Source organism: Apteryx mantelli, chromosome Z (assembly GCF_036417845.1).
Source record: "Apteryx mantelli isolate bAptMan1 chromosome Z, bAptMan1.hap1, whole genome shotgun sequence".
Classification (NCBI taxonomy): Eukaryota; Metazoa; Chordata; class Aves; order Apterygiformes; family Apterygidae; genus Apteryx; species Apteryx mantelli.
In genome coordinates, this window is record NC_090020.1 from 1,277,773 (window position 1) to 1,300,718 (window position 22,946).

The window sequence follows — 22,946 nt, forward strand, 5'->3', positions numbered from 1 at the left end:
TTGTCACAACGGAGCGGGTAGGTTAGAACGGGTCAAATGAGGAAAAGTTTCCTGAGACAATACTCCGTCAGAGTGTCCAAAAGCCTGTTTTTGTGAGGGTGGGTGGGGCTCCTTGTCAAATGCAGGTTATGCAGATAACTCAAAGCAAGCCTATTTAACATCTAACCTGTGGTTTTGCAAACAGCTGTTCTCTTCTCCAGATAGTATCTTCTTACCTATACCCTTCAGTATTTGAACTGCAGATGCTCAGAGCTTTGCCACGAGTCCCTGAAGAAACAATCTTAGAAGCCCTCACAACCTGCCCGATGAACACAGGAAATAAGGGAAAATGAAGAGGCTCTGGTTAAAATAACATCTTACACGGGTTTACCTATCCACTACGACTATGTCACGGAAAAATTTAAATCAGTAGAGAGAGTTCCTACTGCCGTGACCAGCCCTCCGGTGCGGGGCAAGCACCGCCCACTCGCGCGCCGAAGCGGAAGGAGCGCTGACTCTCCCAGCATGGCGTCCATGCTATTACCCCCTCCCCCTCCCCCGCACGCACGCACGCACGCATGCACGTACAAATAACGCGCCGACCTTCTTCCCATCATGAACGGTTAGTTCCCTCCTCTTTCCGGGAAGAGCTGCGACGGTGATTGGCCGCTCAGCTGGCCGGGCCGGATGTGGGCTGGCCGGCCGGGGTATTTGAAAACTAACGGCCGTGGTGTGATCTCTCCTGAGGAGTGAGGTCTGCGCGGTGCCGGGCGGGCGCGGCAGCGGCGCGGGTAAGAGCCTCCTCTCGCCTGCGGGGTGGGCGTCCGGGGCCAGGGGGCTGCCGAGGGCCGAGCGCCAGCCGTCCCGCCCCGGGTTCGGTGTTCCTCGCCGCGGGGCGCCTCTGTGGCACCCGCCGCCCGTGCCCCGACGGGGCTGGCGCTGCGGGCGGAGGGGCCGGGCGGCCTCTTGCGGGTTTTCCCGCAGGCGGATTCCCAGGGGAAGCAGGACGACCGCTCAGTGCCTCTCGGCAGGCAGCTACCCGCGCACCAGGTCCCGGGAGCTGGTGTGGCCCCTGCCCCCGGCGCGGATGAGAACCTGGAACCGGCCTGGTTGCGGCTGGGGCCTCTTTCAAGAGCAGTAGTCGCAGCGACGTGCTTTTTGCGCCGCGACCTCCCGTCTGGGTACGGCCCCCAAGATGGAGTGGACCGTAGTAGTGCTGAAAGGTCGCCTTTTCCTTTGGCCACTGTGTTAGCGAGGACTATGCATAGGTATAACATCACCACTACAGTGAAAACAGTTACCCAGCCTTGCAGCTAACTTCTAGCACTGCACCCTTAAAAGGGACTTATATTTTACATCCTTAGCCTCAGGGCGTTCAGCAGTACTCATCTAGTGAGTTTACAGAAAGATATCTAGCATTTGATTATGAAAGCAGGTGACTGCTATGCTGGAGCTGCAGCACATTCTTTCCAAGCCTATTAGTATGTCTAGCATAGACAAACATGGACACCAGTTACACTTTCTGATTGCAGGTGCTTAGAAGAACTGCAGATCTTTGCCAGTCTCAGAATGGCTGCAGGTGACTATGAGGAAATTCTCAAGTATTATAAACTATATGAAACGATTGGAACAGGTAAGCTTAATCTGTGAATGAAAACAGATGCAATTGATCTTTCTTGATTCTTTAAGTATTTATCTGAATTTAGACTATCTTATTTTAAAATCTATGGATCTGGTGTCAATTGTAGATTTTTTTGGAGCAGAACTCTGAAATTGTAGTTGGAAGCTGATAAAATTGATGACTTCTTCCCATAATGAAGACGCAGCAAATCTTATATGCCACATGTTCTAATGTAACTGAGAGATTATAAGGAAGAAAGTGTGTGGTTGCATTGATCTCTAAATGTCCCTTCTGGAATTTCAGGTGGATTTGCAAAGGTTAAACTTGCACAACATTGTCTTACTGGTGAAAAGGTTGCAATAAAAATCATGGACAAACTAGCTCTAGGGGTAAGTCAAGAGATGCATAAAAGTTGGTAATGTTGTCTGTTTATCTTATGGAGTTCTCAACAATGCAGGCTGCTGCCTGCTCCTTGGCCCTGAAGGACATAAATCTTGTGCCCTGTCTTGGAGAGGACAACATTCTCTGGCTGGAAAACTGATTAATCAAAAACTATTGTACTAATTTGACCAAAATAGTAATGAAAATGCTAGTTGTTTTAGATCCACTTCTTCAGGTTTTGCTGATGAGTGTGCCAGAATTCTGGAGGAGTAATACCAAAGCTGTTGCTGAGTTGAATTTGAGAAGTTGACTTATGCTGTCATTTATATGCAGTGAATTTTTTTCCATGATAGTTTGCTTACTATGATGCACAGTAGTCAGTTATATAAAAGTAGTCAGTTTCATGAATCTTGTTGTCTCCTAGGATGACTTGCCTCGTGTTAAAATAGAAATTGATGCCATGAAGAGCTTAAGTCACCAACATGTTTGCCAGCTGTATCATGTGATAGAGACATCCAAGAAAATATTCATGGTCTTAGAAGTAAGAATTGTTACTGATGTTTCTGCCATGGTTAAGGTTACTATTCTTAGCTTTAGCAGTAGATGATGATAAAGTTCAAATTAAAGTATTCTAAACATTCTATCTCAATGCATGTGTTCAGGATTCATTAATTTAAAAACAAAGCTGATAATCTGTCATGTATTCTATCTTGTAACAACTGCTATTGTATGTTCACAGTAATTAAAATAGTATTATTCTTAACTTACCCTTCAATTATTTTAAAATGACATCAGGAAGGACTTCAGGACCCTAAATATACCAAATTTTGTCATCTCGCAGCTGATCTATAATGATGTCTGACACTTGCCTGAAATTTTATAATTGATACTTTTAAGCTTGTTTGGTCTGCCACAGAGGTGACATATGGCACATTTGAGAACCTTTGGGCATTACAGTAATAAGGCAAAGAAAGTGAAACAGTATGCTCTAGTTGCTGGCCAGTGTCTTCTCTGCATTCACTGTTACTTATGTCTCATTAATAGATTAAATATATTCTCAAGTACTTTTCCCTGTCTTCATGTAGTATTGTCCTGGAGGAGAGCTGTTTGATTACATCATTTCTAAGGACCACCTTTCAGAAGAGGAAGCTCGTGTATTTTTTCGGCAGATTGTCTCAGCAATTGCTTATGTTCACAGTCAGGGGTATGCCCACAGGGATCTCAAACCAGTAAGCCTGAATAGTAGTCAAATATTTATAACAAATAATGAATATGGACTTTTATTTCCATGTTAGTAGCTGAAGTAAGCTATACCTTTTTCATTATCTTGTGCATAGAAGGCCTTTTTCTATAACTTCTGAAAATACATTATTTCTACTTGCTACTACTACACTCCTCAGCAGAGCTGAATGCAGCTGTATCTGAAGAATGATCTTCCTCCAAAAGAGCAGTAGAACCACACGGGCCAGATGAGAATGAAACAGGGATATGGACTTAACTTTGATTTCAGTTAGGCATTTTTATTATCTTCTGTGTTCCAGTTTGTACCTTGAGAAACCTTTATGGTACCTGTCTGTTCAAACTGTCCTGTTTTCATGCCCCAAGAAAAAAAGCCACTGATAGTTTGAATGAATGGTGCCTATAAAGAGGGTGTAAGCTGAGACACATCCCATTGTCCCCTTCCTGTGTCTTTTTTGTCATTTCAGCATAGGGATAGTGAATGGAAGACTTGAGTCTGTTTCTCCATGAGTTGATTAAACTTTGTATTTTTAGTGATGCTTATTTCTTACTGAAAAAAGCAAATTCTTACTGTACAAGCAGTTTACCAGATGACTTATGAAATTTTTATCTCCAAAGAACTTCCCCACAGAGAATCATTATTTGTACCTTTGGAGGTAGTGGGCTTTTAGCCAAAGAGCAATTTTGGAGCAGCTGAAAGCAACTTGTAGAGGCTTCTACTTTAACTTTCTGCTCAAAGCAGGGTCAGACCAAGTTGCTCAGGGCTTTATCTAGTCAGTCTGAAGATGGAGGCTGCATGATCTTTCCAGGCAGCCTGTTCAGTCCTTCATTGTCCTCATAAGGAAAAAAGCTTTTCCTTATATCTGGTCTGAATGTCTTTGTTTCTGCTTATGCCTGCTGTCTGTCATTCTGCCACCAAGCATGGCTGTGAAGAGCCTGGCTCTGTCTTCATGCCCTCCTTGTAGATGCATTAAAAGGCTGCTATGAGGTTTGTTTCCTGCCCCACCACCCCCTTCAAGTCTTTTCTTCTCTGGCTGAACATCATCCTCTCAGTTCCCTCTCATGGAGCAAGTGCTCCAGCCCCCAAGCAGCTTCAGGGCCAACCACTGAATTTGCTTCAGTTTGATATCTATCCTGTACTGCAGGGCCCAAAACTGGATGCAGTATTCTAGATGTGGTCCAAGTGCTGAACAGAGTTAAAGTAACTTCCCTCAATCTGTTGACTGTGCTTCTTTTAATGCGACCCATGATACTGTTGGCCACCTTTTCTGCCAGAGCACGCTTCTGGCTTATGTTCAGCTTGCTGTCTACTAAGACCTCCCAAGTTCTTTTCAGTAGATTTGAACTTTTATTCCCCATCTGAAATATGGTGTATATACTCATTAGCAGGCAATCTGAATCTCCAAAGGAGAGTTTCAGGTAGATTCTAGCTGCTAATGGCAAGAAAAAATTAAGGTGAAAGACAATGTGGTTCCTTGGAGAATTATGTGAAAAGCATTCATTACCACTTTCTTTTCCATCAGGAAAATTTGCTGATTGATGATGAACATAATTTGAAGCTGACAGACTTTGGACTTTGTGCAAAGCCAAAGGTAGAAGTATGAGTTGTTTTCACAGAATAGAACTAAGTCAAATACTATACACATGTAAAAGATGCATATTTGATTTCAGAGTGCAATGCAATGACTTAAGCCCCTATGTTCAAGCTGTTTGCATGGTTGTCATGCAATTGGTTTTTACTTGGTAGGGCTTTAACTGCATGTGTGACTATGAGCAAACTTAAACATCACTTTCTCCTCTTACATCTCATCTTTTATTATACTCTAACACTGAGATTATCCTACAGTATGTATAATAATCCTTAATATAAATTTTAAGTTGGTGTGCACATTCTCTCATAACTTTAAACTGTCTTTAAACTGTCTTTGTTCAAAAGATTTGTACATATGTGGAGACTGTGGATACAAGTAAATAAATAGCTTTTGCGGGTGACACTTATAGATATCCTGGTTCCATATGCTTGAATCGAATTGTTTCCTGAGTTTAAAATTGATTTCTATGAGCCTTTTTCCCTTTGGTAAACTTAACATGTGAATTGGGTGCTTCTAAGAAGCAATTTAATGGAAAGAAGGTCTTACTGATCCAAAGACAGTTGCTTTTTCCCAAAACTGTTTCTTTACCTGCAAGATACTCTAATAGGTTGTTAAGACTAAAGTAGCATCTGCTAAGTGATATAATATCCAATTTCCAGCTGTCTAGAATGAAGCCCAGGCAAAGTAATATGGTAATAGTTTCTTCACGAAGCTATTTCATTAAATATTGTTACAGATAGCCAGCTGGCCTCATGCCCAGTAGCTGCTGGATCACTTTCTCCCAAGTTTCATATGTATATTCCCTTCACAATATTGAAGGGAAGTACTTTTGTTAGATGAAGAGCTGAAGACGACTATTACTTTCTGAAGGTAATAAATGAATGAGCAGTTCGGGAACTGAATGTTTATAGGATGTTCACTGTACTGAACAATTTTCACTTAGTGAAGTCATAGATTATAGCAAAACAAAAGAGGAGGTCAATGTAGATGCATGGCAGAGGAAAATGAAGCCTCCATGGTCTCTAATGCCTCATTGTTAGAGGCTTTAACACAGTTTAAGTCTAATGCTTCTGTGTGATTCAGTTTTCTGTGGTGTTCTAGGGTGGCCTTGATTATCATCTTAACACATGCTGTGGAAGTCCAGCTTATGCAGCACCAGAGCTAATTCAAGGCAAAGCATATATAGGCTCAGAGGTATGTAGCACAGTGTTGCTTTTTTTTTTTTTAATAACCCTGAAGTTCTTAAGGTCATGAGCTTCAGATGCACACACTTGACTTCCCTCTCAAATATTCCTGTATAACATTGCCTAGGTAGTTTTGAGAAGCTAGCCTTAAAAGTCATAGACCAGAATAACACATATTGCACTCTACTAGTCACAGGTCATGCTGTTGGCTAGTTCCTTGTGATGAGTTTGCTTTCATTTTTGCAAGAAAAATCCTTGTAGATTGAAAGTAATGCAGCAATTTCTTTCCCTATCAAAATTTGAAAAGCCTGCTTCTGATGACCTGAGGAGAGAACATTGGTTTTAGCAGTGCTCTAGCTTGAGTGGAAGGAAAATTGAATTCAGATTGTATGCTTGCACTAGGAATGTAAGATTTCTGTCCAGAAGGAAGAAGACTACTTCTCATTAGTTGTACGTGGACTTTGTCAAAGCTGGACAATATGATCTATCACTAAGCCATATCACTTTTATTTTTTTAGGCAGATATTTGGAGCATGGGAGTACTGCTGTATGCTCTACTGTGTGGCTTTCTCCCCTTTGATGATGAAAATGTCATGGCTGTCTATAAGAAGATAATGGTATGTGCTGATTTACTAGAAAGTACTAGGAACACACATGCTAAGCACTAATAGAGGTCTCTGATTTTTGTAATGGCAGAGCCTGTTCAACTATGCCCTGGAACAAATATGCATATCCACTGACTTTTGTTCCTTTTCCTATCAATATTTGTGAATTTCACTCTTGTCTTTTGCTGGCCTTTACAGTACTCTAGTTTGCTCCTGTAGAATGACAGCAAATAGAATTTAGGGAAAAGTATTTTCTTGCCAATGGGTTGAATTTTTGTATTTGGTCCTGTATCCAACTTCTCCCTTTGCTGCCCCTAGTACAATTGCATATTAAGTCATTTGGTTTACCAGAAATAAAGTTCTTAAGTCAGAAGAGCTGATATTTAAGAATAGCAAAATTTTACATCTGCTATTATGCTTTCTTCCTCCAGAATGAAGAGGAAATGCACTAAACACTCTAAAATAGCTTCAGCAAAAAAAGACTAGTAGTAAATCTTAGATTTCAATAATTGGTTCTGTTTCTGTGTAAATTTTCCTGATGTAGCTAAGCTTCTGCTGTTCCACATTGAATAGACACCTCTAGCAACCACTTCTAGCCTGCCTGAAAATTCCTGTCGCTACAGCCTTCAGTAAGTGGATGAGATGAACGGTAGCTCTGTTGCCTGAGAGCTTTGGCTTCCTCTACCCCTTTTTGTTTCTCTAACCTGGAGTCTACTAAAATGTAGAGGAGAATCCTTAAGAGTACTCAAGGACTACTTTAGGAGGAAGCAACTGACAGGTCATCTACGCAGGCTGTGTTTTTGGAGTGCAAATAATCTGAGCTCAATAAAACGCATGATTTGTTCACCAGATAATGTAGTTTTTTAGACGAAACTGGAGTGGACTTGAATACCTTGATAGATCTATAGGAAGCTTAGTCTGAGTTGTTGCAGAAGACTTAAAAGAAAGCAGAGACTAACTGACCCAAAGAGATCTTGTGAAGATGTTGGTACCCAGATAACTCAGCATTAAAATGATATCACTTTCTTACTTGCATAATGCTTATTAACAGGCACTTGCAATTCCTCAGTAAAATGTCTATAAAGGGGAGTAGAATAAGTCATCAGTCAGAGCTGAACTACTTTCCCTCTCTACTTATGAACTGTGATGTCATCCATTACAAGATCAGTACACATTAAAGACTTGTCCGCGTGTATATGCATGTTCTCGCAGAACTGCAGAAGATCCTTTATGCTAAAAAGTATGCCAAGATGCAGAACCTGGTAAATGATGTTATTGCTTAAAGTATTTATTTTCATAAAGATTTGTCAGTAGTGGAAATATAAGAACTAAGAGCTTGTATGGAGAACTGTGGTTTTAAGAGCATCAATGATGATTATTCCTGTGTCGCATAATCTTTGTTTATTATATGCAAGGGCTAGGAGTTGAGTTGTTTGGACTGACTGAACATTGATTAGTGAAACTTGTTTAAGTGAACTGAGATTAATAAGCTTTAAAACCTCTTTGAGTGCAGTAGAAAACTGGTAATTGTAATTATGGATTTTAAGATTCAGGCTTACTACTTCCACTCAGAATTTATTTTAATTTTATGTGATTGTGAACTGAAAATTGATTCAAATTAGGACACTTATACATTGTTGTGGAATTTAATTTCACACATTATAGATCCAGAAATTTATTGTAATCTCAACTCAGAGCTATTGTTCCAAATCAGTGTAATACAGTCTGCAGCTTGGATCTAATTAGGATCATATCACTCACATGCAATATGTTTCTTTCCGTGGAATGCTCTAAATCTCTTCATTTGGGTATTCTTGAGTAAATACCTTTACTTTTTGAGTGAATAATCAAGCATCTGTTGCAGTTTCTCTAAGAAAAACTTATTTATGGTGATTTTCTGAATCCGCTAGGTATTGTGAACTTTTTACTTTCCAGCATTGCTCTCAGTCATTTAGGTGCTAGTTTTGTTTTCCCTTCGCTCATGTTCCATAGCAATATATTAAAAGCAGAACAGATAACTGTAGCTTCTTGGATGAGCATAGAGGTGGTGTATGTTGCCCAACTTTGCTTAGTCTGAGAATAAAGCTGCAGTGTGGAACTGTGTACTATTTCTAAATAGCTCATCAGGAGTATCTACAAAGACATCATTTAAATTCTTTAACCTGTGATGTCAAAGCAATACATATTCTACTTAGATATATAAATGTAAATATAATACCACCCAATTTGTTATTGAGGCAATTGTCTGCAGAAATGAAACTTTCATGATAAATTGTTGTTTCATGATAGCTGTTCATTGATTTCTTTCCATTTTTACCAAGAAGTAAATGATCCTTCCTGGTGAACACAGGTCTTTTCATAGCTACTGTTGTCCTACCTCAAGTACAAAAGTGGTTCTCAGTATTTAATTAATTAAAGCTGCCAAAAGAATAACACATCATTTGATTAAAAGAAACTCACCTTTTTAGGCCTGTAAATATTTTCCTCTCCCTAGTATAAGTTTGAAAGATGTAATCTGTTCATAGTAAGAATAGCTAAATCTTGAGGCTGCTTCATTTTTAGTATCTGAAAAATAGTGGTTTGAATGAACCTTCAGATTTCAAAGTACTAATACTGTATCAACAATTCATGCTCCAACTTGTTTGTGCTTCTAAAATTAAATATCAAGTTTATATGATAAAACAATTTTATAGTTAGAGGAGGTTAGCTACAAAAGTGGGTTGAGATGGAAATGTCACGCAAGCTAAGTATCTGAAACTCGCTTAAAAATGCACCTGACAAAAGCAAATATAGTATTTTCCTTACTAATATAACTTTTTCTCAATTTTAACCTTAACCTAATATTAAACTTATTCAGGTGGTTCTTATAGCTAAGTTTTAATGTGCCCATTGTTCTTCCTTTTTTGACTGAAGATGGATGTCAGTCATCCAAATAACATAATTCAGTTTGAGCTAACTGTTCAAAGTTTGTTCTAAACCCACTTTTCTCTGCAGAGAGGAAAATACTATGTTCCAAAGTGGCTGTCTGCTAGCAGTACACTACTACTTCACCAAATGCTGCAGGTAATCCTGTTTTAACAGATATAGCTTCTATTCAAGTAAGTCCATAAAATGCTATTGCATAGCTCAAAATATTACATTGACAAAATACTTAAAATATTCAGTTTATAAACAAGTTTAGTTCTTCCAGGTCTTTGAAGAAAAGATTGACATTGCCTTCTGCTGAAAATTCTGTGGTAAGAATTATTGCTGTATGAAAATAGTGTAAAGAGCCATTTGTCTTCAAACAGCCTGCATTCAGGAGTTGGTAATTTTGCTATATAACTAAGAACTAACCTTTTTATAGATGAAGCGTAATGTACCAAATATGCTACAGTTAATCAATGTAACCAGTGCTGAACGTTCCTGGAATGTTTATCATCAAGTATAGGTTCTGTAACTGCTCTTCGATTTGATCTTGGTTCTGTAACCACTCAGGTATTTGACCTTCCTTTTGGCAAAGTTATGGAACACTAATTTCTATCTGGGCTTTTGTCAACCCACAGATTTGGGGCAAAAATCAAGTTGTATTCTCTGTTCCTCTGTGCTTTAAGTAACAACTTAATTCTTACTTGCCCACTAGGTGGACCCAAAGAAGCGGATTACAGTTAAACATCTGTTAAGTCATCCTTGGCTTATGCAGGGTTATTCTGATCCTGTTCAGTGGCAAAGCAAGTACCCAGTAAGTACATTTGCCAAATTAATGTCACAATATTTTATGTAAGCATTACTGGCTTACTAATACCCTCATGTGGTGATGTGATGACTGTTCTCCAAAGATGAGCTTTGGGATAGTTGTGGTTGCTTCTTTAACTCTTCTTGCTGTTGAAATGTTTATTTGAGGTTACTTGCTCTTCTCTCTAGTGGAGGAATTTCAAAGTGTTTTCATTGTATTCTGCAACTGCTGCTTAATTTGAAAAGTAACTGACTTTTCATCATAATGTGAAGTATTTCCGTATATGAATGACAGGTAATTCTCTAATATTGCTAGGTCAATACTTCGTTAAAGGTGCAAAATACAAATATTCTTCAGAGCATGTCACACAGTTATGGTTTGTCCTATATCTAGTCCTTCTAGAGAATAGCTAGTTTGGATAAACTTCAAGCTCATTGAAAGTAATGTTTGTCATCTCTCTCTCTCACTTGTTTTACTTAAGTGAGAGGCTAGGGCAATATGAAAAAAATTCAAGCTGTCAGTAGTAGGTGCTAAAGAGAAGAATTTGAGTATTTGCACCCAGTGCCCACCTTGGGCCATTGGGTGTCACTGTTTCTCTGTATAAAGAACTGCTTTACTGTATGTGCAGCATGGTATCAGTGCTAACTGGCTCTTTTCAAAATGTATATATCTGATAACTTTGAGTATTTCAGCAGAGATGAAAGTGCAGCATTCTAGTAAAACTCATCCGCTTCCTCATTTAAATTTGGGACCTCTTAGTCAGAAGGAGCCAAACTGAAGTTGCAGAAGTTGTATGACTTTCTTTATGCTCCCTACAATATCTAGACATGTTAACTGCTTAAAATGCAAGGTCTAAAATAGTTGATTCTTGACTCAGCCCAGTGGGTTTCATGACAATGTCATGGTCAGATATAGATATAGAAGACAACTTGTAAAGTCTCATGCTTCAATACATATCATGTTCTTGCAGCTGGGACACCTTGATGAAGATTGCATAACAGAGCTGTCTGTGTTTCATAAACAGAGCAGGGAAAGTATATCGGAGTTAATATCAGAGGTAAGAATTATGTCAGTGGAACTAATTAGTCTGTTAATACAGTAAATTTAATGCTCACTTATTCATAAATATAATGCTTTCCAGATGTAAAGAGCCCCTGCAGAGCTTTAGAATCTAACTGTAGGTTATAACTACAGTTCTGAAGTTCAAATTTATTTTTTCTTTCTCCTTTAATTGTACTCGTGGTTTTACCTAAATCTTACTTTTGTTTCCCACAATGTTAAAATTCTTGTGATTCTCTTAAAGTCAAAAGATACTTGCAGAAATCCATAGCTGAACAACAGATGTCATATGCTGGGTTAACTCTTTGCATTATAACAGTCAATAAGCAAGAGGAAAAACATCAGAGCTTCACTCAGAATAAAAATACTTTGGGGGGAATTCTTATTTGCAATCTAAAGAATCTGTTTAGTCAGTCTTGAATACAAATAATATAAGGTGAACTGATTACTTCTGCATTAGTTGTACAAATGTTAGTAATGGCCATCCTAGCTATTTGTAACAGACTTAATGCATGATGTGTACTCTAGCTTTAAGCTGAAAGTGAATTTTCTCCCTTGAAATTGAATTTCAATTTCTTTCTACACAATAGCAGTGAAGTAGTTTTTCACTTTGGAAAAAGTGATAGGTTTTCCATCTAGCTTTAGTAGAATCAAACTTTTAAAAATGTCTGTAATACTGCAAGTGGATCATTTGTGGACTTAATGCTACTTGTTTTTCAGTTACAGAAAATAATTTGAATCTACCTACAAGTCCAGGGCGGGGAGGGGGGGAGGAATCTTTGTTTTATCCAAAATAAGTTTGAATTTGTTGAACTTTACTGGAGGACTTCAAATCCTCTATAATTAAAGTCTAACTGTAGTATGTTGCAAAACTGTCAAGCATCATACCTGTTTTCCTCATGCAAGTTGAGTTGCATAAGATCATGCAAAAAGTTGGTGCCATCTGGAAAAAAAATCTTGATGTCTGGTTGAAGTTTTGACCGCGCTGAACTGTTCTTGTTAGGAATAGGAGTTTTGCCGTTCACCTCAATTGAGAAAGTTTCTGGCTCTAGCGTTAGTTCTCATTATAATTGTATCATGCACTAATTTTCAAGCAGGAACAAGCGTAGTCTGTTTCTTGATCTTCCATGCACAGTGTAAATCAACTGAAATCTGAAACTACACTTAGGTGATCAAACATAAGAAATGCAGAAACTGAAGTCCAAACTTGCTTTGTACTTACTTTTCCAAACATAGATTTACTGTTTTTGTTTTGTTTATTTGTTTGTTTTAGTGGAAATATGACCAAATGTCAGCAACATATCTCTTGCTTCAATCCAGGAAGGCTCGTGGCAAGTGCATTCACCTTTGGCTTCCATCTCTAACAGGGCATGCCAGTACAACACAATTGGCAGGCCTGGTGGTAAGTTTTAGAAATCAACAGGTTAAAATACTGTTTGAAAAGCTTCTCTGCGTTAACCAAGCTCTGCCTGGGGAAACAGACTGGTTCACTAAACATCAGTAAGAGAGAATATGTGCAGTCAGCCAAAGTCTTGGTCATTAAACAGTTCAGTCTTCTCACTAGTATGTTTTAGCAAGCTGGGCAAGTATTACAAATTGACATCATTGGGATAACTGGCTGGAAGGATGTAGTGCATTATAACTGACTACCATACAGAATCTCCCCTTGGTTATTCATGGAAATAGATTAAAATTACCTATTGTCTGGGCCTCATGAACAGTCCAGGTGATCCTCCTTTATGCCGTCTCTGTTCTCCCTGCAGAAATGCTTTTAGGCAAACTGTCACTTTTCTGTGTTTGTCTAAATACTTTTGTATGCTGCTACTTGCATTTGGCATGGCTTAGTAAGGAAGGTCTTCCAAAACATACTGGCTTGTTGTTTGGGTAACCTACTTTTAAATGAAATGGACACTACATTAGCTGATAGTCAAAGGGAAGAGACTCATTCCTTCTTATCTGTTCTCTTTTGGAACATTTGAAAACATGCTGTTCAACTTGAGTGAAGGAAACATTCCTGAAGGTTTTTCTGAACCACTGGCTTCATGCATGTAATTAGGTCTTACGGTAAATTGTTCTTGTGCTTTGATAGCAAAGCGCAAACAGGGCACTTCAGAGCTTGCCTAAAGTTACTAAGCTGCTTGTAATATGTTATATATTATAATATATAATATAGCTATATATGATATATAGCACACATATATAATATATATAGCACATATAGCTATATGTGATGTCAGTGATAGTCATCTATATTTGTCAAACTCCTCGGAAGCATTCAATAAAGAAATTGCCATAATTCTAAATCATTCCCTCATGAACTGTAAACTTCAGTGCAAAATTTTTGACCAGCTATCTGAATGTGCTATTCTCAATGATATGCAATCAAAATAAATACTTTCATAACAGTCTTATTCAACTGCATGTAAATCACTTCAGGTCACTTACTAAAACTGCTCTGAAGTATAAATCAGAACTCTAGGATTGCCAGTACTGTATAAAAGAGCATAAATCATAAATGTTACTAAATATGTATAATATTCTGGTCTTCTAAACTTAGATAATTTTAACATGGAGCTTCTCTAGGTTCAGTGGAACTAATGCGGTGAAGTTATTTCATCTTTACTGGTGAAATGGTGTCCCAGCTTAATTAGATCAGGCACAACGCTACCATTAACATGCAATATGCTTTGACAGATGATTGGATAATCATGTCTACACAATGCAACAACACATTAGTCCCAATACAGTGCTCAGAACACAGCTTGCTTGCCTCTAAGTGAATATCTACTGAATCTGCTGGAATGTCGAACCAGCAAAGTTCTCTAGCTAGCACTGGTTTAGTGTCTAGAAAAAGGAACTAGTAGAACTTCTAGCAAGTTTGACAGTTGGATGACACAGCCTTACACACAATTATTTCAAGCATTTTGAAGTGCAAGGATATTCCAAAAAATTAACCACTGCATGAACTTCTTGAACATAGTAGCCAAGATATCCTATTCAGGCATTCATAGTGCAATGGAACAAGATTTGAACTACAAAGGGCAATGGCAGTAGTTAACAGGTGTCTGATAAGGACTTTATAGTAAATCATTGTAGTGCCTCTGGTAGCATGCTGGAAAACTTTTTCTGCATTTTGATAGTATTGAAATATCTGATCATTGTAATATCTTGATCACAGGCCAAGATACTCCTAACTGCAGACTGACCATATGATAGCTTCCTAAAATGGCATTCTTTTCAGCTGAGGACTAATAAGTTAATTGTATGCAATTTCAGGGAAGTGGTACAAAACAAGTCCTTGAGAAGAGTTTCCTGAAATCAACAAAAGGTTGTTAGAAACTGAGGATACTGTAATATTGTGATTCTGATTGTATATGGAATGAAAACTAAGCTCAAATATCTCTACTATTTGTGATATTATAGTCTCTACCTGTGACATCTGTGTCCTGTAATCTGTCTGTAACTTTGCCTCCTCCCCAGAATTGGAATGATATTTTCTATTTCATCACTTCTAAGTAGTGGGAAGAAGGGTGAGCTGTGGCGGCTTGGTCTTCTGCCTCCTCCTTTTCCATCCTCTATAATTTGGAGTCATCTTTTCCCTTCCCAGTGTAATGCTGGAGAAGAGTTTCAACATAGAAAGAGTTGGCAGGATCTGTTTGGTCTGGGAAGGGGTTATAGAGAGCCAAATATCCCTGCTCAACTACCCATGTGGTATTATCTATAGACAAATGCAGCCCCTCTCTTCATGAAAGAATCTTACTGGTTAGAATTCTTGACTAAAGTTGTGAATCCTATTGTTTACTAACAAACTTATTTTACTGGGCTTGCCATTATATGAAGGCTTCTGAATGCCAGTTCAGGTATTGTTACAGATTCCATAATCATATGTTCTGATGTAATGTGTTTGCCTTTATCCAGCCCTCTTTCAGGCTTTACTGCATTATTTTCTTGGGTTCTTTGCAGTTTACATGGCTTTGGTTAAAAGAGCTTGTGGTCTGAATGAAATAAAAGGCAGGTACTTTTGCAAGTTGCTTCTCTTCTTGACACAGATCATGAAAGATGATTCTTTGAGAATAATTTCACATCTGCTCTTGATATAAATGACAACATCACAATGACAATATTAAAATTTTGTTACAAAGCTTAGTTGACTGGCATGGGAACTTCCGTTAGCTGTTACCTATAATTAGGAACTTGGAAAGAAATAAGACTTGACGAAATTTTTCTAATCTTCCTCTTAAAACTGCACTCGAATCTCAGCCATGTCTTTTTTCAGTCTGAAAAGAACATGACATACAAAGATGTGCTAAACAGCAGTGAAGTGCCGTATGCATTTGGATCCATGGAATTTTCTGATTCAGCTTCGCTGTCTGAAGAATCTCCATCTGAGGAATTAAATCTAAATATTCCAAGAACAAAGCAGGTGTTTGCAGAACTAATCCTACTTTTAAAAAGTTACTGTTCTTATTTCAAAGATCTTGTATTCTCATTATACATAATGTTTATTGTATACATAAATGTGTGGTTCTATACAGGACTTTGCCCAAGGGAGTAAACTGAGTAAAGAAGCTTTTTAGATGTCATAGCTGAACATAAATTGTAGCTTCCCTCTAGCTGTAGGTCATGATTCATTTGATGTGAACCTGGACACTTGGTTTGCCTAACAGCGTGTAAGGAGTGAGAATGGGGCCAAGAGGATTTTAGAACTCACTGGAAAGCATGAGGCATGATAAAACAAGATCTCAGAGCTAGACTAGAGCTGGACAAGGCTATAAAGGTAACGGGAAGAAGTTTAACTTCTTTGTAATAGATGAGAAATTCCAGCGAAGCAATTCAAATTATACAGTTAGACCAAATGCAAATTCTTAGATAAGTTTAGATGAGTTGGTGGGAAATAGTCTTAAATATGGAAGCTGAAAAATTTAGAACAGATAAAGAAATGGCAAGTGAATTAGCAAGATGTTTTTTATCAAGTGGTAGGGAGAATCAGAGGTATTGAAGTTCGTTTTTTAACTATATCCCTGTATTGTGTAATATAAGCATTGCATCTGATCTGCTTAAATTTTAGAATTTCCTTGTCCACAGCATCCCTGAATGTGATCAGAATACAGCATAATAAGCCTTTTTTGTTACATCTTTTGTAGCATTCAGAGCATGATGCTGAACTGGATGATATAGAATTCACACTGTCAACTCCAGTGACAAGAAAAGCGGCATTGAAGAAGCATGAAAACAAAGAGAATGTTGCTACAGAATCTGCTGTAAAAAATGAAATGCCCTTTGCACTTCCTGCTCCAAAGACTCCTTTTGCAAGGAGTGTGAATGAGAAGCAAGCACAGCCCATACCCTTTCAGGCACTAGCCCTCAAAGGTACCTCATATAACAAATACTTGTAGCATGTGTGCAGGTTAGGAATTTTGTAACTTAAAATATCCAGCACTTAATAGTTATGTTTCCAGCACATGTTGTTTTGTCCAAGAACACACGTTCACCAGTCTGCTGCTTCTGTTGCTTCTGATAAGGTGCTGCAAGAAGCTTAACCGTGCATCAGGGCATGCTACTTCAGTGTTAATTACAGAAGTCATTGCTTCTTAGTGTCACATGTGCAGGCCTTTCAGTGCACTATAACATGGAACCAAGTGCTATGCTTCTAAAACTCACTTGTGTCAGTTTTCCTTTGTTCCATAAAGATTTAGAACAAAATTTCCTGTATGCTTTTTTGCTTTCCTTTGTTATTATGTTGAATGAAAATATAGGGATGCTCTTATTCAGGGTAGCATCTACTGCTTCTTGCTTGGATTTCTTACAGTAGCATATCAGCATTTTCACCATAACAGGCCAAAGTAACAGTGAAAATACTTCTGTTAACAGTGTATAAATCTTACTGTTACTTGTGATGAACCACAGACATTTGTCTAAATTGTGTCAATTCTTCTGATGAGCTACCAAAGACTTCCGTCCTCACAGTCTCTAGTCTGTTCTTGACGATTGGTCCTGTACATACATTACTCTTCCCTTTACCCTTTAGCGTAAAAACTTTGTTGATAATGTAAGGGCTAACTCTTTCCTGTTTCAGATGATAGGGGAAATAGTTCAGAAACAGCAGGTCTTTGCAGACTGATTTAAGTTATAAATGATTCTGTCCATACCTATGTTCAGTCATAATATCCTTTGTAAAATACTGAAGGAAGAAGAGCACTACAACAGCTAGATCTTTATACTGATTTGATTTTTGTCTTAAAATTGTACATGGTAACTTGTGAACAGTTTGTCTCCATGTTAAGGTTAAAAAGCAAAAACAGATACTTTTTCTAAAAACTGAATGTAGGAAAAAAGTTCTAGCTCACTTAGATATTTTTCTGAGGATTAAACAAATGAAAGCTAACACTGAAAGGTCTTTCATTTGGGAAAGGTAGTAGTAAAACTTTGAGAGAAAATGGTGCAAACACATAGGGAAAATTTTGAGGTCATCGTGTGGGGCTAGATGAAATTCTGTAGTGAGCTGGAATTCAAGCTGAAGATGTCAAAGTGTGAATAGAGCTTTTTAGGCTGTTTTTTAATGTGCTGTATTAAAAATGGCTATATAATTCACACCCTTTGTATAAAGGATGCCTCCATATAAATGACTTGGTGCAGAATGCTAATATTTGACACAGTGAATTGCTCAATATTTATCCTGGCACCAGTGGCAAAGCAGTTCCAATCCTCTCCCCTTCCAAATTTCTAATGCTGACCTGTATTGATTGCTGTGAGGTTTGACTTGTAGAACCCTGGGGAAATCACTTTGAATTTTTCTTTGTATAATAGAGGAAGTCTTGTGATTATATAAAAACCTATTTTCTCATTCTAAAGATACAGAACAGAGGCAGAAAAGGGGGGCTGGTTTTAAGAACAAATTACTAGTCATGAGATACTTGCTAAAAGAAAGTCCTTCACTGTAGAAACATACCTGCTTTGACTTGGATTCTTTCTTTCAGAGATCCAGTTCACTACAGTCACCCCAGTTAAGAAACCCACAAATTCGGCAAATACAGATGAATCGACAACAGCTGACATTCTTCCTGAAAGAAGGTAAAAGTCCAGTTACTTATGCACATTTCTAGTTGGAACAGGACTCCTTAATCCATGTACAGACTAGGAAGCCGTGGCACAACAGCAAACTACTTGCTGGCCCTTGTCTTGGTAAAAAACTTCTAAAAGCTTTTTCTACGTTCACTAGAACACTGAAGGTAGAGGGAAGCTCAAGAATTAACATAACTGAATTATCTTCAGAATATATTTGTTTTCCATAATTACAAATTTCTTCTTGTTACAGTTCCTCAGAGAGCTGCAGTTTTTATACACAACTTTGGGTTTAAATCTCAAATGCCTTTTGAAGAGAAACTCTCATAACACACTGTGCTTGCTTTGGTTTTATTCATTCTGCTTGGTCTGGTAATCTTTTAGTGATGTATCTGAAATAAATAAGTAAAACCTGAACACTGAGAAAAAACAACTAATTTGTTCATGTAACAGGTGTCACTCAGTAGAATTAGATCTCAACCTAGCTCATGTGGATAGCAGCCAAAAGAAGAGAAGAGCCAAAATGTTTGGAAGTCTTGAAAGAGGACTAGATAAAGTGATCACAATGCTCACGCCAAGCAAAAAGAAACGATGCAGCACAGACGGTCCAAGGAAACTGAAGGTATGGTTGCTAGAAAAGGCTTTGATATTTTTTGTATCCAGTCCAGTTCATTATTAGTCCCTTAAGTAGCCATTGACAGGCCAGTTGCTCATGTGCAGAAATGCCCATAGGAATACTGCGGTGAACATAACAGTTTAGCATTGCATTAATAACTTGTAGTACCAAATTGAGAAGTCCAGAAGATGAATATTAGTTTTGCTGAACAGGCATCAGACAACATTGGCATACTGCTAGATTTTTGCGTGTAGTAAATAGAATTGCAGGACTAAAAAGCAGCTAGTGTACTTTGAGAGTTATGCAGGAATGAACTTCTACTTGAATCTGTAGATAACAAGTTTGGAAAGCGAGTGATTAACCTGAAGGAGGTCAGACTTTTACTGAGGCCTAAACAATTCTATAGACGTAAGTGATGTATATCTTCAGCTGTGGAGCTGCAGCTATTAGGATGCCTACTTGATGGTAAGAGCTGTCTATCAGTAAGACGACCATTTTGTGTTGCAGCCTGTGTAAATGCAGTTGACCCACTGTATTCCAGTTGAAGCTTTTCCAAATGGCATTTGTCAGAAGCAAGGTGGCAGTCTTACAAGTTTAGGACATGTTGGGCTACAAGCCTGACCAACTTGTCTGACAGGAGTCTAAACAGCACTAGGAAATCAGGAACTTGAGCAGCAGGGAAAAAAGCTAAATCTGCAGTCTCTAAAAGCTCATCTTTGTGCATCAGTTTCCCATGTCCACAGTATATGCAAAATAGAGTAGGGGCACTGGAATAAAGTGGTGGAAGACAGAACTACTGTGCAGTGTGAAATGAAATTCTAGAAGGGGTTTACATGCTTTTTAGGCTGAGCAGGGACATGTAGAGAACCAAATGTTTTCTCTCCTTTGCATCTCAACCTATGTTCATTTCTCAATCTTTTTTATAATCCTGTCTTTGCAGGTCTGCTTCTGTGTCTTTCAGAAGCTAAATGAATATTTGCTAGCTATTAAACAGCTGGCATAGCCTTTCTCCTTTTACATATGGGTGTCTGAAAGATGTTCAGGATGTCCTTTATTAGACAAATTTTATATGCATTATTAACCAACATTGGGTAAAATTTATAGTATTAAGTTACCTTTTTGCTTTGAGTATTGTAATGCTTTAGGATTAGAAAAGCCTCGAACTGTGCCTGTAACAGAAGTGCAGTCTCAGCTGAGCAACATATTATAGCCAGTTTCCCCACTACGGAGAATGCAGTAGGGTGCTTTAAGTCATATGTCTGTCTTCCATAATCCTGTCAAGGAATCCTCCCCTGGCTAGATACAAGGCTTTTAATCTGTGTGCTGCCCTAGACTATCACTGCTACTTCAGATTTTATACTGGATTAGATTTTGTACATACTTTAATATTAATTGTCCAGAAGTTGTTTCTTCATCATTCCTGCCTCTACTACAATGTCTTAATGATGATAATACTGGAAATTTGAAGCATTTGTCACTATGGTTAGGTCTTCTAAAGCTTTGTGTTTGAAAACTTCCCATATTGTCTTTAGTCTTAGGAAAAAACATACATTCTTCTAGTCTCTCTTCTTCCCCTCCCCCCTCCCCCTTTTTTTAATGAGCTGTTTACTTTTAGGCACACTGTAACGTTACCACAACTCAGCTACTGAATCCAGACCAGGTGTTGAATGAAATAATCACTGTCCTTCCAATGAAAAATGTAGAATATGTTCAGAAGGGGTAAGTGTAAAGTCTGGTGACTTAAGCTTGTATTTGTCTAAATAGTCAGTACCCCAGTCCTTGATAAAGCAAAGTATTTAAACTTACCTTCTCTGTGCCGCATTGCTTTCTGTAAAAAGATTCTATTCTACATAGAGAACACAAAGTGGAAATGTGTGCAATAAAAATTATCCGAACAATGAAAGACAAATGAAATGTTAAATGAACTCTGCTAGAGCTCCTTGACTGGCAGACATTAACTAGTAATAGCAAGGTAGTTCTTAGAGACTGATGTGAATTTTGTCTATCCCTTGTGAAATCATAAATGCAAGTGGTTTGTTAGGATACAGTAACACAGCCAAACAGGACAACTTTGTGATATGATGCAGATGCCTATGACCCTAACTCTGAGCAGTTAAACAGTGACTTAGCAAGAAAGAAAACTTCAAAACCTGCACAGAATTCACACCATTATATAAGCCTGTGTTAATTTGTAGGGTTTACTAAATGGACTAAGGTACTGAGACTGGGTTTGATTCCTACTTCTGATCAAAGCTTAATGTCTGTCTTCCTAATTTTTCAATGCATGAAAAATTGTCATGCCTTAAACTCATATGCACCTTCTAAAGTTCTTGAATTTTCTAAGTGATAGATATTGTAAAAGATTAGTATGTATTTCAACTTTTGATACATTTCCAAGCTCAAAACCTGTAAAGATACTTAACTACTCAGAAGTACCTCTCTTCATTGTAGTAATTTAAATTTCAGGATCAGTTTTTCCACTCTGCACACAGGCAAAAATTGAACTATAGCCAGGCTCTTATCACAGGCCTCTCTGCAGAGAGGAGAGTGGTCTTGTGTAGTAAAAATACAAGATTATCTCCTTGCCCTCAAGTTCTGTGAGAGTCAGGGTCTATGGCTGGCAGTAGTTCTTATGGCTGGGAAACCCTTTGGTATTATGTGTTTGGGCATAGAGATAATATTCTGGGGCTGAAGTATCCGAAGTTCTGTGTTCACTGCATTCTCAGTTGGCATGACAATTTTTGGACAACATTGTGATATGATGCAGATGCCTATGACCCTAACTCTGAGCAGTTAAATAGTGATTCAGCAAGTGTATGCCAGTGCGGTTCTTTACGTAAAGTGCTTTCATACTCTATCCATTCAAACTTTTTGCAAAGAAAATATGAAACAATTCAATGATTATTCTATTTCTCCTTACTTTTTCCATATAGTTATACCCTGAAATGTCAAACACGGTCAGATTTTGGCAAAGTTACTATGGAGTTTGACTTAGAAGTGTGCCAGCTTGGTAAATCTGAAGTAGTGGGTATCAGGAGACAACGGCTTAAAGGTGATGCTTGGGTCTACAAGAGACTAGTGGAAGACATTTTATCTAGCTGCAAAGTGTGACTTGCTGATGCATGTGCTGAGAAGGCAGAAATTTTGTACTGCCTAAGACATTTGAGGTTTTAATCATAACATCATTTAAAAAAACCTGTTCAGAAAAATTCTTTGTCACATTCACAGCTATATTAGAAAACAAACCTGTAATTCTGCCTTTTTAATCACCTGTCTTTGTATACATGCTTTCTGTATGTTTTTGTTTTCTTTTTCTTTGAGAAATTTGTATCTCTTTAAAATAAAATTCTGTAAACTAGTCTCCCCTCTTATTTTTCACGTGTGCAGATAAGGGTAACAGTGATCTTATGCTCAAACTTATTTTGATATGTCTTCAGGTATCAAGTACATGTTGTTCAGAAACTCATTTGCATAATTCTCCTCCTGTCTTTGCCTTAAGTAAGATTTATTGAGATCATTAACTCTGGTGACCACAGATGTGACTTAAACTATATGCTCAATACATTGTACAAAATAGGACTGTCTTCAATAAATGTTAAGTCAACAATAGTAGGATTTAAACTATCAACCCATATAAAACATTACTGTAATTCATTACTGAGCCTTCTGATGGTTAACAACTGTGTGTACTTTCTGATGCTCTTGTATTAACTGACCATGAGAATGTTATATTAAGAATTCTAGCACCTTTGAACTGCCTTGAATGAAGAAGCTATCTATAACTGGCACTGTCTACAAGCAGTTCAGAGAGAGGTCATTAACAGAATTGAGAGCAAAATTTTAGCTCTGTTACTGGATATGACTTACAAATTTCCCTTTTAGTTCTGCATAAA

The 22,946-nt window shown here is 38.0% G+C and overlaps 1 protein-coding gene across 3 annotated transcripts; it reads left to right on the forward strand.

Moving 5' to 3' along the window:
• Nucleotides 1-703: 703 nt before the first annotated feature.
• On the forward strand, nucleotides 704-22,411 carry MELK (maternal embryonic leucine zipper kinase). Of its 3 annotated transcripts, XM_067315363.1 has the most exons (18): nucleotides 704-770; nucleotides 1,512-1,612; nucleotides 1,904-1,989; nucleotides 2,406-2,522; nucleotides 3,067-3,210; nucleotides 4,744-4,812; nucleotides 5,914-6,006; nucleotides 6,515-6,613; nucleotides 9,596-9,664; nucleotides 10,224-10,322; nucleotides 11,287-11,373; nucleotides 12,649-12,777; nucleotides 15,652-15,798; nucleotides 16,520-16,745; nucleotides 18,353-18,446; nucleotides 18,891-19,059; nucleotides 20,669-20,772; nucleotides 21,987-22,411. In XM_067315363.1, exons 2-18 carry the CDS (start codon nucleotides 1,549-1,551, stop codon nucleotides 22,162-22,164), a joined length of 1,974 nt encoding a protein of 657 aa, XP_067171464.1. In that variant the 5' UTR covers nucleotides 704-770; nucleotides 1,512-1,548; the 3' UTR covers nucleotides 22,165-22,411. The 3 variants fall into 3 exon arrangements, with proteins under 3 accessions (XP_067171464.1, XP_067171467.1, XP_067171466.1); XM_067315366.1 differs by lacking the exon at nucleotides 15,652-15,798; XM_067315365.1 differs by lacking the exon at nucleotides 4,744-4,812.
• The last annotated feature ends 535 nt before the right edge of the window (nucleotides 22,412-22,946 follow it).